Raw genomic sequence first — 15,446 nt, forward strand, 5'->3', positions numbered from 1 at the left:
TTAAGCGCACCAGGCCCCAGAGATAAGCTGAGGCTTGTGGTCCCGCTAACAAAGGCCACATCCTATGCTCAAGAGCAGTTGTTTCAAGATGACGAGCCTCAGCAGATGACGAGACGGCCTTGCTGCTCGCGAGCAAGAGAACAAGGAGATTTAGTCCGTGGCTGCCCATGTGAACGGTGCCAAAGCCTCAGCTGTCAGACAAGGCAGGCGTACCTGCTGTTGTCTCTTCCCACTCAGCACCGGGGCTCCTGCCCAAATGCTCATGTCCAGATTGTATTTATGACTGTTTTAAGAAGGAGTGACAGAGCCTTTTAATATCCCTGACAGCCCAGGATGTTTTAATAGATGGCAGAGCTGGGCCGCAGGAGTTAAGGAAAAGGAGCAGAGTCGCTGAGCGAGCTGTCAGGCCTGGTTTCTATGACAGACCCACTGATCCACTCTGCGACAAAATAAAATACGGGGTCGCGTCTCTCGGCCCCGTCAGGGTGACAGACAGTCTGTCACCATTGTATGTCATCTTTCACCTCCTATAATCACTCAGGCTTCGGGGACCTGCACTTAACGGGGAGTCCCCACAGGATTTCCACCCAACCTGCCTCGGGAGCATCAGGCCTCTGCTTCAACTGCCCCAGAGTTCCGGCTGGCGTTCTCCGATGTTCTCGATTTCAAGGACAACTTTCCTACCTACAGAGTTCCGCCCCACTTGTTGCTCTTTGGTAGAGGTGATTATAGGTCTTACGGAAAGGCTCAGCAATCACCTGTGAAAACAGATGCGCTGGGTGGGGGGGATGGTTGCACAACAGTGTGGAAGTATTGGGACGTCTGGGTAGGTCAGTCCGTTAAGCATCTGCCTTCGGCTCGGGTCATGATCCCGGGGTCCTGGGATCGAGCCCCACATGGGGCTCTTTGCTCAGCGGGGAGCCTGCTTCTCCCTCTGCCCGCCGCTTCACCCACCCTGCTGTGCTCTCTCTCTCTGACAAACAAAATCTTTTTTTTTTTTTTAAGATTTTATTTATTTATTTGAGAGAGAGTACATGAGAGGGGGGAGGGTCAGAGGCAGAAGCAGGCTCCCCGCCGAGCAGGGAGCCCGATGCGGGACTCGATCCCGGGACTCCAGGATCATGACCTGAGCCGAAGGCAGTCGCTCAACCAACTGAGCCACCCAGGCGCCCCGACAAACAAAATCTTTAAAAAAAAAACCCAATGTGGAAGTATTTAGTGCCAATGAATTGTATACTCAAAAAGGGTTAAAATGGTCAACTGTGTGTTATGAGCTGGGTCACATTATCTAACCACACACAGATGGAGTAAGATAGATAAGTAAGAAACAAAGAGAGATACTTTGGATCTCTGAGCCCTTCCAATTTGGGTGTCCCACCGTGTACGCCTATAACTTGTATAACCTGTTGTCACACTATTCCCAGGACTCTGCCCCCACTTCCTACTTCTTTACCTCTTCCCCCATTCCCTGGGCTAATCATCCTCGAGGTCAGTTTTGGAGTTGAACATCTGGAGGTTCCTTATACGCGCCTTTCTGGGCCTGGGTTTGGGGCTGGTCTAACCAAGAACTGTTTGTGGCTAAAGCCTCTTTGGTCCTATCAGTGTGTCGTGGCAAGTGAGGCCTAAGGGATTCTCTTGCTTTTTTAGGGGGTGGGGGTGGGGGAAGAAGGGCAGCAAATCCCAGGGTCACCACCTGTTCTTTCTGGAGTGGCTGAAAAAAACCCAAAAGAGACCACACAGTCCTCCTCCCCGCACATTGTTTATCTGCTCCCCCACCCCATTGGGTCTTCCTCCTTCCGATCCCACCGACAGTGCCAACCATGCTGATGGGTAAGGGGCAGCACTCATGCTACTCCGTCCCAGTCCCTAGGGCTGCAGCTGCAGACCAGAGCTCCCTCCATTCTCGCCGGCCCAGGGCTCTGCGTTCAAGTCCTCTGCCAGGAGAGAGTTAAGGGCTTGGGTTTAATTTGCCCGTTAATCACAGTTAAAAGAAGTAATGAGCGTCTCCCCAAAGCCTGGGTGTTTCTCTGCAGATTAAGCAGCAATTTGCATAGCTCCTTTATTCATTCCCACCTTCCCCTGTGGGCGCCTTGTCCTTTCCGACACAGCCAAGCGCAGCCCGCGGCGGGAGCGCTTTGACAAATGGCTTTGCCGCACGTGGTCTGGGCGAGAGGGAGGGAGGGGCAGGCTGGGAGGGAGAGGGCAGCTCCCGACAGTAATGGATAGCTGGGCCGTTAAATAGTGCAGAACTTTTTATTAGACACACAGGAGAAGTTTAAATATTCAAACTAGTTTTCTTTGAAGCCTGGGGAATGAGAGGAGGGTGGCAGGCAGGGTAAGTACGAGTTTACTCAGGGCCAATTTACCCAGGATGGTGGGGAGCTGCGCATCAGCTGAGAGGAAGGGCACCTGGAGGACAAGTGGGTGTGCGGTCAGCTGGCCCCCCGGCCTCCCTAGCCCTGCAGCGGGCCTGACACCCTCCTGCCGGGCGCCGGGATCTGCTGGGCAGGACGGCAGCCTGGGGCCTGATCCCGCAGCGGGCAGAACAGCTTGTTCCGAGCCCAGCGTCTGAGCGGCACTCAGCAGTGGGGGCTGACCGCGGCTTCAGAACAGCCCTCGACTAAACAGGGAGAGAGGACGGAGGGAGCCCAGGAGAAGCTCAGGGCAGGCACTCTCCCTGGAAAGCGTGTAGAAGGGGTTTTATTTGGACCACCAGTCCATTTTAAAAGCCTACTTAAACCCAATTTTCTTCCCGACTTCTAGTGCTTTGTGGGACTTTTCCTTTTTGCTAACTTGTGAGCCCCAGGACCGTAGTATTTTACAGGTCGAAGTCACTTTAGAGATCATTGAGGCAACTGAAGTTTGAAGTTAATTTTGAGATTCCAAAGGGGACACAGAAGTGAGCAAGACCCAGTCCATCCTTAGGCAGCTCAGTTTGGAGAGCAGATGCAGGACTGCACCGGGACGCTGTGACAGGGGAAGGGCATCTCCACACGGCTTCGGGGACGCTGCTGAGGAGGAGGGGGTCCTCCTATCGCAGCCTGGACATGCCCACAGAGAAGTATTTGAGCCTTATCTGAGCGAGGACAGGAAGGCTATGAAGGGGCTGAGAAGAGGATTGGGGACCCATGTGGGTTTGGTGTCGTGGGTGGATGCCCAGTCTGGAAAGGATAGCGATCCGATTACCAAGGGCTGGTCTGCTACTCTAGGAGCTTAGGGAGCTAAGGGGGCGTCAGAGTTTCTAAGCAGGGGAATGATGAGGGTGACAAAGCAGGGCCTGGGAGCTGCTGATGGACAGAGATAGGAAATATCAGAGAGGAATGAAGAGTGGAATGGAGAAGACAATGGGTTTGGTTCGGGACATGTTGGGCTATCTGGGACACACAGAGCCAGGACCCAAACACAAGTTTCTGACCTCAGTCCAGGTGATTTCTGGTCTATCCCCTCTCACAACAGCTGACATCAGAGTCTGACTGGGCCAGGGACCATCCAGGCGCTGTACACACTGGCCGAGGCTCCCTACCCTGAGGCTGGTAGTATCGCTGTCCTCATTTTACAGGTGAAGGAAATGAGGCACAGAGAGGTCCAGGGACTTGCCCAAGATCACATGGTGGCAAGAACAGAGCCAGGATGTGACCCTGGCTGTCCGGATCTTTGCCTGCTTCCTTCCTAACCTACTACTGTGATCAGATTTTGTATGTGCATGTACAGGAGCACAGAGAATGGCGGCAATTAAAAGAAATGAAAACTAGTGATAGGACAAGCAGGTGCAGATGAGGAGGCAGGGAAGAGCCACAGGACCTCTTTTTCCAGGGGGGAGACTGAAGTAACATCTGGGAATTAACGAGGGAGAGGGAGCGGGGAGGCGCATGCGGGTGAGTGAGCAGGACTCGGCAGGCCTGGCCACAATTAGCACCTGCTCCTGGAGCCCCGGGACGTGCTCTGCTCTGGTCGTCAGCTCCAGGCCAGTTCTCCGAAGCAGGGCTTTCTTTCAGTGGGTGAGGAGATTTCCCGTCTGGATGACACAGATAATCGCTGCCCACCCCGGCCAGGGGGAACTAGTTCTAGAAGTGTAGGACCCCCATCTCCTCAGCAAGCCGTTAGTGGGCAGCCAGAAGCCAGAGGGCCAGTTGTCAGCACTCCACGTAGCTCATGGTCATGGCCAGCCATCAGGGGTTGCGGAGCCAAGGGGTCCTACTTCTGTTGATGACAAAAAGAGCCGCACTTTGAGAGGCCGTGGGAGTCTGCGAGGGAAGAAAGGCTTCCCGTGAGCAGAGAGATGGCGAGGGGTTCGGGCAGCTGGAGTTAGCAGTGGGGCAGGGTCTAGGGAAAACTGGTCACTGCAGGGTCACCAGTCAGTCAGCTGAGTGGTAAGAGCCTGAAATCTTCTCTGGAAAAAGGTGGCATAAAAGTGAACACAAGGGGCACCTGGGTGGCTCAGTCGTTAGGCATCTGCCTTCGGCTCAGGTCATGATCCCAGGGTCCTGGGATCGAGTCCTGCATTGGGCTCCCTGCTCCGCGGGAAGCCTGCTTCTCCCTCTCCCACTCCCCCTGCTTGTGTTCCCTCTCTCGCTGTGTCTCTGTCAAATAAATAAATAAAATCTTAAAAAAAAAAGTGAACACAAGAGTAGGGTGTGCTCTTGGCAATCCAATTCACATCAAACTAAGGGTGAATCTCGGCCCGCCTCCTCCCCCTCTCCCAGAACACTTTTTTGCAGCCCCAGAAACCTGCCGGCCCAGGACTTGGTCCTCAAGCTCCACAAGAGCCTCTCGCCACTCCCTTCCAGGAAGCCAAGTCAGACCAGGATGGAAGGTCCTTACCCACTGCTTCACAAACCCAAACTAGGAGCTCCCGTTTGTCCGGGAGCGCTGACTCTGGGCCAGGCACCATTCTGAGACCTCTGTGTATGTTAACTCACTTAATCCTCACAGTGGATTCTGTCAGGCAATCCGGAGAACAGCAAGCAGGATCCCAACTGCAATCACAGCGACACGAGGGCAAACCTGGGAGCAGATCTGCGAGACACAGTGCTGTTCTCCTGCAGGGTCAAAGCGTCAGGGTTGGGGGGTCTTCAGCGTGTCCGCGTGGTCGGGAAAGTGGGCCCTAGGAAGTGGAGCCCAGGCCAAGGGCAACTGGAGCTCAAGGTTCTGGACGAGCCTAATGTTACAGGGTTATAACAGCTTTTAGGGAACAACTGTCATCGGTGTCAGGCAGGCCCTCCTTTTACCACATAAGCAGTGGACTGGGCCTGATCCCTCTGAGAGAGAACAGTCCCCTAACCACACCGCTTAGCAAGGTGCCCCAAATCTGAGAAAACCCTGTCTAAACCCACTTCCGCTCCTGCAAAGACGGCCAAAGCTCGGCCTGTGGGACTCCCTGCCATCACCCCAGGCAGAGCTGAGCAAGCAGGCAAGGCGCTCCTCTGGAAGGGCAGGAGCAAAAGAACTTTTGAGGCCTGAACCCAGCCCGCCACGGTCGCATGGTCCACGGGGCTCGTCCCCCACCCCAGCTCGGGGTCTGGAAGCGAGAGCGCCGGCCCGTGTAGCAGCTGGCGATTGGGCAGGGTCTCGGAGCGGGGAGGGCGGCCTGCCTCGGTGAGCCGATGGCGGCTGCCAGGGGTGGGCCAGAAGGCCAGCGGGGCCAGCAGCTGAACAGGTGGGGCAGGAGGCAGCCGCCACCCTCCAGAGGGACGGGGACTAAGCGACCCAGACAGCTCCCAAGGCCAAGCGGCCCACCCGGTCCCCTGTACGTCCTCCGATGCTAAGGACACTTTTACCTCGACATTCTACACCAGTATTTTTCCTTTTCCAATTCCTAGACTAATTTCAGCCCCCAGTACCTCCAAAAGGAGGTGAACAGGCAAAGACTGGGGGGAAGCGATGGGCTGACATTAATTGATAGGAACGGCTTCGAGCAGTTCATGCTGCCTTATCTCTCTCTCCTTTGGATAGCGTGTGTCCGCCGGAGTCCGCGGGGTCGGTGATTAATAGGGGCCATCACTCACTGTCCAGGGCAGCTGAAAGGCAGCAGGGAGGGGGCGGCCCTCCCCAGAACTGAGATAACAAGCAGCAGGAATAATGAGTGGTGTCACTCCACTTTTCATTTTGATGGAAAGTCATTACAGGAGTCAATGCCAGCGACAAAGAGCCATGAATCAACTGCTCTGCTATGAAATTAAAATCGAATTGCCGGCCACCCCCAACCCCTACCCTTCCTGGGAAACGGGGATGGGTAGGTGGCTTGGGAGAGGGGTGCTATCCCGGGGAGGGGGGGGCTCTACCCAATCACCACGCAGGCAGTTATGGGCAGGAAGTGGACAGGTGGCTAGTGAAGGTGACAAGTCCTGTCTCCACCTTGTTTATCAGACCCTTCCTCCCCAAACCACATTTTCCCTCTGCCTGGAGGTAAGCTGTGATTAAAAGGAAACTACAGCTTTGCTGGCTCCTACAAGGCTGCCACTTGACTGGTCCCCTTGGGCTTCTGGCCTGAGTGGGGCTGTCTCGCCTGGCCACGGAGGGAAAGGGGCCCAGCCGACTCAGCTACCCCAGAACCCCTTGCTGAACCACTTGTACTCAACTGGGGCCCTCCCTGTCACCAGAAGCAAAGGGGGGACGTCCCTACCCTGGGGCTCCATAGGAACAGCCAATGGCCTTGGGAACCCACTGGATCAAGAACCCCCGGCCAACAGGCGCACAGCCTTGACTCAAGGCCCCGAGAAACAGAAACTGTCAGTAGTGAAGCAAAAGTCTCTTCCTTTTTTATTAAGTTCAACTAGATGATGAGAAGGGCCAGAAACTGTGGTTCCAGGCTGACGGGCCACAGGGCCAACCAAGACAGCTCCTTGCCAGAGAGTAAGCGACTGCCAAGGCCACCATCTAGGGATGCTGGCTCCCTCCTGTGGCTTTCCATCCTCCGATCGCCTGGTCTCTGGCCAGGAAGGGCCCTGCCACATCAGCCCTGACTTCCCACCCTCCTTCCTGAAGGCTGGGAAGACGGGCAGGTAGAAACGTGGAGAATGTCATAGAGAGGTTCCCATCAGGTTCACGGGGCGCCCATTGTACCTCTTGGAAATGTCAGCTTCAATCTGAAAGACAGTGACACCCCACGGGCAGGAAGCAGAGAGGCAAAGGTGCCTCGTTCTGTAAGACGGGGGGCCCTCCCCCTCGGCAGGTCTGCCTTTCCCGTCTCACCAGCGTCTGCAGCTCCTTGGTCTTCTCCAGCAGCAGATCTAGCTTGGGCTCCAGGGCCGCCTGCTCCTGAAGGGCCTCCTTCTGCTTCTGCACCATCAGCTCTTTCTTCAAAGCCAGCAGCTGGGCCTGCTTCAGCTTCTGCTGCAGGAACTCAGTCACGCGGTCCACATACCTGCGCGGGGCGCTCAGGTAAGTGCGTGATGCAACGGAGCCACCTGCGCATGCCCGCTCAGCTGCTGGGAAAGGGGAGGCTCAGGAAACCCAATCCCTAACTGGCCTCTCGGCCTCCACACCCTGTGCGCCCTCTCTGCAAGGCACATGGCTCCCAGTCCCCCGTCCTGCTTGGGAAGCAGAGGCTGCCTGCACACCTCAAACCACCTCGTCCTGCCCCAAGAGAACCCTTGACCCCAGCTGCGACAGAGCTGCTAGGGAAGGCAGAGAAGAGCTCCGAGGGGTTGTGCAGAAGGGGAACACAAGGAGTCCGGGCTGCTCAAGGTGGCGGCACCCCACTTCACGTCAACGGGAAGGCCAGACCTTGGGGAGGCCAGGATCATAAACAGGTGCTGCATTCGAAGACTGGCAAGCCGGCCGATCAGATCCTGCAGTGCCGACACCATGGTGAGCATCTTCTCTTTGGTCTGGCCCTGCAGGATGGCTGGAGCCAGCTGGAACTGGCTCATGGACAAGATGTCCGCCTCCTCACTCATCTCCACGGCTCTCTGGGACAAGAAGATCTCGAGCTGAGGGCACAAGAGGATCTGGTTGAAACCAAGAAGAGAATTTGGAGGCCAAGCCCTCAGACTGCTCAGAATGTAAGAATGAGAGGTGAGGGTTGGACTCCGGGTGATGAGAGATTATTTCCTCTGAATACTTTAACTGCGAGAAACTTACCAACTATAACGTGAGCCTGAAGCAGCCTCTACTGCCACTCTTCTTGTCCCCTCCTGCCACCTCAGGCCCCCACCCCCAGCCCTCGATACCTCTCCTTCCTCCCTACGTGTGGCTCAGATAACTAAGAACACTGAAATTCGACGGGTTCTCTCTGCCCCAGTGAAGGTATTTTCTGTGAGAGGAATAAGATTCAGGGAACAGGAACCCATGTTTAAGAAGCCCGGGATTAAGAAAGGGCTAGAAGAATCTGGGAACCAGCCACACATCTTGTCATTCTTATTCTACCAGAGAAACGTGATCCCTTTGTCCTCCTCTGCCCTGGATGCTAAGAGGGGCCTCCCTGGGCAAAAAGAGAAAGGAACAGGTGAGGACTATAAACTGCACGAGGCCCTCACCAGCCAGCAGGCCACTGGGAAGGGAACAGACGGAGATGAACACAAATGGGAAGGGTCCTCCCAGAGGATGAAGGTACCTCCATGAGCTCATCAATGAACTGATTCCGGGTCTCAGGATATTCAAGAAGTGTCAGGGCATCTGGGCCCCTAGCAACACCTTCCGGAGCTGCCGGGAAGAGAGATGGAAAAGTGATAAAGTTGCTGGAGACCAGAGAAAAAGACCCTCAAGTTTGAGAGGTTCTGGTGGGTTAATCTGGATGCAAACTCAATGCACTAAAGCTACTTGCTGTCTCATCCCAGGGGGTCTGGGGGGAAGGGTCACCCTCTCCCATACGTCCAGCCCAAATCAGACACTAGGACCAACGGCCAGTCTGGGAGGACCACAGAGCTGGCTTCAGAGCCTGAAAAGGCCCCCTCTGCTCCGGCGGGGCCACCAAGTTTCATCCTGCACCGCCCTCTAGCGGCTCAGATCGCTGCTACATCCTCCCCGCTGCTGGGCAGGGGGGTCAGGTCAGACCTGGAACCTCCCACCAGAAAAGATGACCCATATTCGCTACCCCAAAAGTTGAGAGCTTCTAGACTTAGCTTTAAAAACTTCTCTCCGTCCCCGTACTCTCACATCATCAACACGATTTTGAGAAAACAGTTAGATGTGCGAGCCACCCACTCTCAGCAGTGCACTGTTTCTGGGGACACAGGGACCTCTGAGCCCCCACTTCTGCCAGGGCTCCAGGGAGGGTGTGCTTACCCTGGGTTCCGGCTTCCAGCACCGTGATCTGCAAAGCAGCATCGTCTCCCCAGTCTATCCCATCACCCCCAGCTTCCTGGGTGGAAAGCAAAGAACCCCAGCAGGGTTGCAAGATTCTTCCCCAGCAAAAGGAGCCGGCATAAACCAAAGCCCTTGATAAGTTCAATGCCTGCACATTTCAACTGTATGAAGGACGTGCCGCCCTGACGTTGGCAGCAAAGATGGCGGTGGGGGCCACGTGTGCCGCTACCCTCATCCCTGTTTGGAGAGTTCCCACCGGTCTATCCCCCCACACCTTGCCCCCAGATACCGGGAGAAAAAGGGTCAAACCTCTGATATGTCCCTGTGGAAGCTCTGCGTCCCCTTGGACTATACCTGGTCTGAGGGCTATGGACTTCGAGTAATGTCCTTAAAGACAGACACCACTTCTCTTAACCCCAAAGCAGAGATCACAGAAAGTCCTCAGAGAGAAGGGCTTCCTAACCTTTGAGTCCGATTCCAAGGAGATGCCCCAGTCGATTCCAGCAGCCTGGGCAGAGATGACAGAGTCAACCCCTTCAGAAGCCACCTCCACTCCAAAGTCGCCCCAGTCAATCTAGGAGGGGAAAAAAGTGTTAGCGCAAAGAAAGTGTGTGAAAGAAAAGGGGCGCGCCTCCCCGGAGGCCTCAGCTGCCGCTCTAGGGGGCACCAGCACACTGTTTAAATGCAATGGCCTCCTGACGCCCCAAAGGACAACCCATCTTCAGAGAGTTCACGGGACTGAAGGATTCCTAGTTCAAAGCCAACTAGCTGTGCCGAGGCTCTTCAAGGTTAATCTATACTCTGGCCTCAAGAAGCCCGGAAAAATAAAGGAGGAGGGCCTTCTGGGCCCTTCCAGCTCTAGTCTCTCACCCGAATCCTTCTTTCTACCTTCTGGGACTCTGAACTCAGGCGGACGGGGGAGCGGTGTGCGAGGGATGAGGAAGCTGCTCTCGCCAGGCTTGTCTTACCGCGTCTTCTTCCACCTGCTCAGGCGGCTCCTCGAGGTGTGGCCGCTCCACGACGGAGGGCTCTGTCCCCGTCCTCCACTCGTACACCGTGCAGTTCCCCCGCCTCTGCACGTACCGCAGCATTGGCAACACCTGCTCTTCGGGGCTGCAACAGAGCACCGGGCTGACCCTCCCGCCGCGCCCGCAGGAAGCCCACGCCCTCCGGGCAGATGGCCAAGGCTCCCGCAGGCTCACCCGTGCGAACTCAAACTCAAATGGGATGCGGGAAAAATACAAGCGGAGAAGACTGAACAGCCAAGGAACAGAGGTCAGCCGTCCCCTCCCCTCTGGAGAGACACTGAGGTCCTTTACCTCTCACACACAAAGCCCACACAGGCCTGGTACAGGTCGATGGCTTGGCCCAGGCCCTGAGCCCCCGCTCCGATCTCAGCCAGCTGACTCGGCAGGTCCTTCACCAGGGCCAGCAGCTCTCTTCGGATGTTGTCTCCCTAGCGAGGATGGAAGAGGACGCCTGAGACAGGAGTGGTGGGCGGCGGAGGAGCTGGGCTCAGGCCCCACGAGGCTCACCGTGACGCCGTACTGCTTGCACGAGTGGTAGAACCGCTCCCGCATCTCGGCCGCCCCCGCCTGGCCCTCCTCCTCCCTGCGACTGTATTCTTGCTGCAGCTGTTGGCACTTGGCGATCTGCTTCTTCAGCGAGGGGATCTCATAGCTGACATTCCGAACCAGGAGGCTAGAGAGTTCCACTGAAGAGGGCCCAGGAAATTCACCCCAGATGCCCAGGCCACGAGGCAAGCATGCCCCTGGGACCCGCTTGGCCTCCCAGCCGTGGCACCTCACACAGTCATTCAACCTCTCTGATCCAATCCTCTTTTCTAACATTGGGGCAAGAATATTTACCATGAGGATTAAGAGAGAGAATGCACATAAAACATGAGTCTAATTCCTTGCATTCAGTAGATGCTCAGTAAGTATGAGCTATTATTATTAGGACTTTTAGAAAACATACCCCAAAGTACAATGCGTCCTGTAATTACTCTCTCGGGCACCTGATGTGGCCCCCAGATGACCCATGACTCTTCTGCCCAGGGGAGAATAGAGGTGCAGAGAATGTCAGTCATCAAGAGGTCAACGGGGGAGGACCAAAACCCACCTGCCTGGCCAGGCCCGGCCAATGCCTACTACCTGCCTGGTCTTCCTCCTCCTCCCAACACTCTTTGGGGAATTTCTTTGCCCACCTGGCAAACATCTATACCGCAGGCTCTTCCCCTACATGGACTGTGCTGCCTGGAAGCCTAGTGTCTCAGAACTCGGGGAGTGGGCTGCCCCACGGACGCCGGGCCCCCCAGGCTGGGCAACTTTACCTAGGTAGGTGTTGTCCTTCTCATACAGGGCTACGATCTCCTGCCAATCCTGGGGAAGGACAGAAACAGAAGTGAGCTGGAAGAGCGCTCAGCAGCCATATCTCAGCTCAAGCCCCAAACAGGGGACGCTCCCCCAGCCTTCACATCACACCAGACACAGAGCCCTTGTCCTCCTTCATAACGCTGGCTGAACCACCCACTTCATTTTAAGAATGTGGTTCCAATGAGCGCTCCCCAAAGCAGCAGGCCTGAAAATGTAAACCCAGGGGATAGGGTCTATTTTTGCTATAAACTTTGGGGATGGAGAGAAAGCTCAGGAAACAGTCTACATAAGCATATGCACTGGACCCTCAGCGAGACCAGAGGCTCTGGCCCTGGAGACGGGACGTTTCCAGCTGCACCTTACCAGCTTTGCCCACACTTGCCTTCATTCGCTGTGAAGAGTACCGGCCAAAAATATTTTTTGTGGAGGCTTCAGTGCCTTTGAGGAGGTCCACGATCCTTAGGCAGTGGAAGTAGTGAATGTCTGGAAAGCAAGGAAGAACAAAGACTTTGGGAATTATAGTATCTTCCCCACCTACTCTGGGCACATGGCTGACTGATGAACATGCTGAGAATTTTAGCATGTACAGCTCTCCCCTTCAGCATGTTGTGTTGAGAGAAACCAGCATCTATACTCCCAAAATAAATCTCTCTCTAGGGGTCAGTCCTACGGCTAAACAAGGGAGCAGCTCAGCTGATACATAGTGCTCCAAGGAAGAGAGGGCGCTGGCGGTGTAGCCCAGAAGCACTCACAGGATCCAGAGAGCAGCTGGGCGATCTCCTCACTCTCTGGCATGTCCTGGATGGCAGCATTGATCTTCTCTCGGATGGTCAACACCAGACTCTGCCATTTCAGATTGCAGTGCCTTCTGTCGACCAGCCAGTCTATGTGAGAAACACCCAAATCACAGCATTCCCATTCACACAGCCAAAAGTCCATCATTAATTCAAGCGAAATAGGCTAAGACACTGGCCAAAAGTTGTACGCAAACCGGTTAAGGTGTGGGGATCGTGGGAATGAAGAGGAGCTCAAAGGGACCCTTGGGGTTAAACGGACTCCATCGCAGTGTGACTTTTATAAAGCAACTGCCTCCACGCAGGGATAAAGAAAAACTTTAAATTGGTCCTGACATCAAAGTGCCACTTTTGACCACTCTAAATTCTCCATAATATTTTTGCTTCCATGGTAATTATATCTTTCTTACTGACAGAGGATGCTTTTCAACTTCCACTTTCTCAGGGCTGGGATTAACCATGACAATGGAAAATACAAGATGATTATGCCAAGTACCGGAAGAATGAACAACTGCAAAGCCCCTAATACCCACAGCGCCCTAAGGACTAGATACCACTGGTCTACTCTCAACAGTGAAGTACCACCTGTCACCATGAGAATACCAACGTGACTGACCTCCTGGACTCTGGGCCCAGATCTGTTTTTAGCAGAGGGTGTGGGTGGGGGAGAGCCATGCACGTTTCCTCAGTAGGAGAGAGCTAAGAGCTAGGCTTTGTGTTCTGACGGTCCTGGCTTCTAATTATCAACTTTTTTGAAAAGATTTATTTGAGACAGAGAGAGAGGAAGAGAGCATGTGAGCAAGGGGAGGGGAGAGGGGCAGAGGGAGAGAGAGAACCTCAAGCAGACTTCAGCTGAGCGTGGAGCCCAATGCAGGGCTCAATCCCATGACCCTGAGATCATGACCTGAGCTGATATCAAGAGTCGGACGTTTTTTAAATGACTGAGCCACCCAGGCACCCCTAGTTATCAACTTTCTTAAACAAATCTCTCAGCCATTCTGTGCGTCAGTTTCCCCACATATAAAATGGGAATAATAAGTTACTGAATACAAGAGGGAATGAGGGTAAAACACGGAGCACTATGCTTGGCACATGGCAAGGATTCCATAAATCCTAGTAAAAATCATTTTACAATGTCAAGTGCCTAAAACAGCACCTGGTAGAGCAAACACTCAACAAATGGCATGGTCCTTTTCATAACCAATGACAAGCTCATACACCAAGAGTGCACCTGTGCTGAAGAACTGAGACAAATCTGAAATGACTCTGGGCGCCTGGGTGGCTCAGTTGGTTAAGCGACTGCCTTCAGCTCAGGTCATGATCCTGGAGTCCCGGGATTGAGTCCCGCGTCGGGCTCCCTGCTCAGCGGGGAGTCTGCTTCTCCCTCTGACCCTCCCCCCCCTCATGTGCTCTCTCTCTCTCTAATAAATAAATAAAATCTTTAAAAAAAAAATCTGAAATGACTCTAAAAAAGCTCCATTAAGTGGCCACTGCACAGGACTGGCTACATGGTCCACGGTGGTGAATTCAGAACCTTGTCCTTGTTAATACACCTGCCAACTGGTCAAACACTGGGGTCCCACACTAGTTGCCAGTTATACTCCCTCTGATGTATTCCTCTAAAATCTTCAGAAAGAAAAATTCTGTAGGTGTCATAGAACCAGAAGGGGATGAGGCAGTCAAACAGATGTATCTTAATGACAAAACTGGCATCAAATCAATTAGTGCAATGCGCATTTTAAAATGTAGAAGTTGTGCACTTGCCCTGGAAGGGTCGTAATGAAGAGGTCCTAGCCTGACTCTGAACTGAGGAGGTATTTAGATCAGATACAGACAGCAGGGAGATGGATGGCCACTAAAAGGTCTTTATTCCCAACTGGGTCTATGTCCCTATTCCTCCTAAAATCAAGGGAAGATGGAAGCTTTTAAAAAGAAAGGAGGGAAAGTTTTTTTCATACAAAGAGCATAGATATTGGAACCTGACAGACTCAAGCTCCAATTTCATATCTGCCACTTAGTAGCTGACCATCTTTAAAGTAAGCCATTACTCTGTGCCTAATGATTTGACGACACTTATTATGAATGTTATAAAGTAGAAGACGCAGGTCAAGTACAGAATCTATGTATGGTTCCTTTCTGCTCCTTCAAGCGTGGCAAGTAGCCACCGCTGGGAGCATAGTTCATGGCGAGTGGTCAGCGCCTCAACATGGGCCTTGGGGCCTCACGGCTCCCAGCTGTTGGTGACAGAGGGCAAAGGGCAGGGCCTCCCCGACAGCCGGTTGCGCGGGGCGTCCCCTCCTACCGAGCAGCTTGCTGGTCTGGATGTCGATGGGCACGTGCTGATGGTCCTGGCGGGAAACACGGAGGGGAACGGGGCGTGAGCGCGGGGAGGGGGCGTGCCACCCGCGCGCTCATTTCATGGGCCCAACCGCCATCCTGCGGGGCCAGAATGATGGGCCGGGGCGATGGCTGCGCCCGGGAGGGAGGCCGGGGAAGCGGGCCAAGGACCGACGGGCTGAATTCAGTCCAGGGACCCCAGGCCAGTCCCCCATTCCCCCCAGCTCCTGTCCCCACACCTGCATCTTTCCTCCACTTCCGCTTCCGGCCGGCGACGCAGGCCCGCCCCCGCTACAACCAATCCGGCGCAGGCCTAGTTGAGCCTCAGTTTAGGCACGAACGGGCCTCCTCCGGCCACGTCGCCACCTTCCTCCGAGCCAATCGGGATGCGCTCTCCACCCCTGGCCACAAGCCCCACCCACCCCGGGGCTCCGAATGGCTGAGCCCGGGAGGGGCGGGAGAACGGAAGATAGCCAATGGGAGACGCGAGGCGGGCTCAGGGCTGAAGAGGGGCGGGGGCGCCGAGAAAAGGCTGCAGGGCCGGCGAGGTCGCGGCAGGCGGCGCCGGAGAGCTGGTCACCGCCGCTTCCGGCCAGGTGGGCGCGAAGCCTTAGGTGCGGGGATTACCGGTCCCGCAGAGAGGGTTCTCGCGCCGACCCTGGCGACCCGGAGGCCGTTAGAAATGCTTCCTTCC

At 54.9% G+C, this 15,446-nt stretch overlaps 1 protein-coding gene across 1 annotated transcript; it reads right to left on the bottom strand.

Annotated features, from left to right (window-relative positions):
* Nucleotides 1-6,740: 6,740 nt before the first annotated feature.
* Nucleotides 6,741-15,049, bottom strand: CDK5RAP3 (CDK5 regulatory subunit associated protein 3). Its single transcript, XM_021703971.2, has 14 exons — nucleotides 14,992-15,049; nucleotides 14,718-14,763; nucleotides 12,374-12,505; nucleotides 12,004-12,104; nucleotides 11,579-11,627; nucleotides 10,782-10,960; nucleotides 10,566-10,702; nucleotides 10,215-10,359; nucleotides 9,710-9,820; nucleotides 9,226-9,301; nucleotides 8,555-8,643; nucleotides 7,726-7,931; nucleotides 7,192-7,363; nucleotides 6,741-7,085 (listed from the first exon to the last, which is right to left on the bottom strand). Exons 1-14 carry the CDS (start codon nucleotides 14,995-14,997, stop codon nucleotides 7,020-7,022), a joined length of 1,515 nt encoding a protein of 504 aa, XP_021559646.1. The 5' UTR covers nucleotides 14,998-15,049; the 3' UTR covers nucleotides 6,741-7,019.
* Between the last annotated feature and the right edge of the window lie 397 nt (nucleotides 15,050-15,446).

Source organism: Neomonachus schauinslandi, chromosome 15, assembly GCF_002201575.2.
Source record: "Neomonachus schauinslandi chromosome 15, ASM220157v2, whole genome shotgun sequence".
Lineage (NCBI taxonomy): Eukaryota > Metazoa > Chordata > Mammalia > Carnivora > Phocidae > Neomonachus > Neomonachus schauinslandi.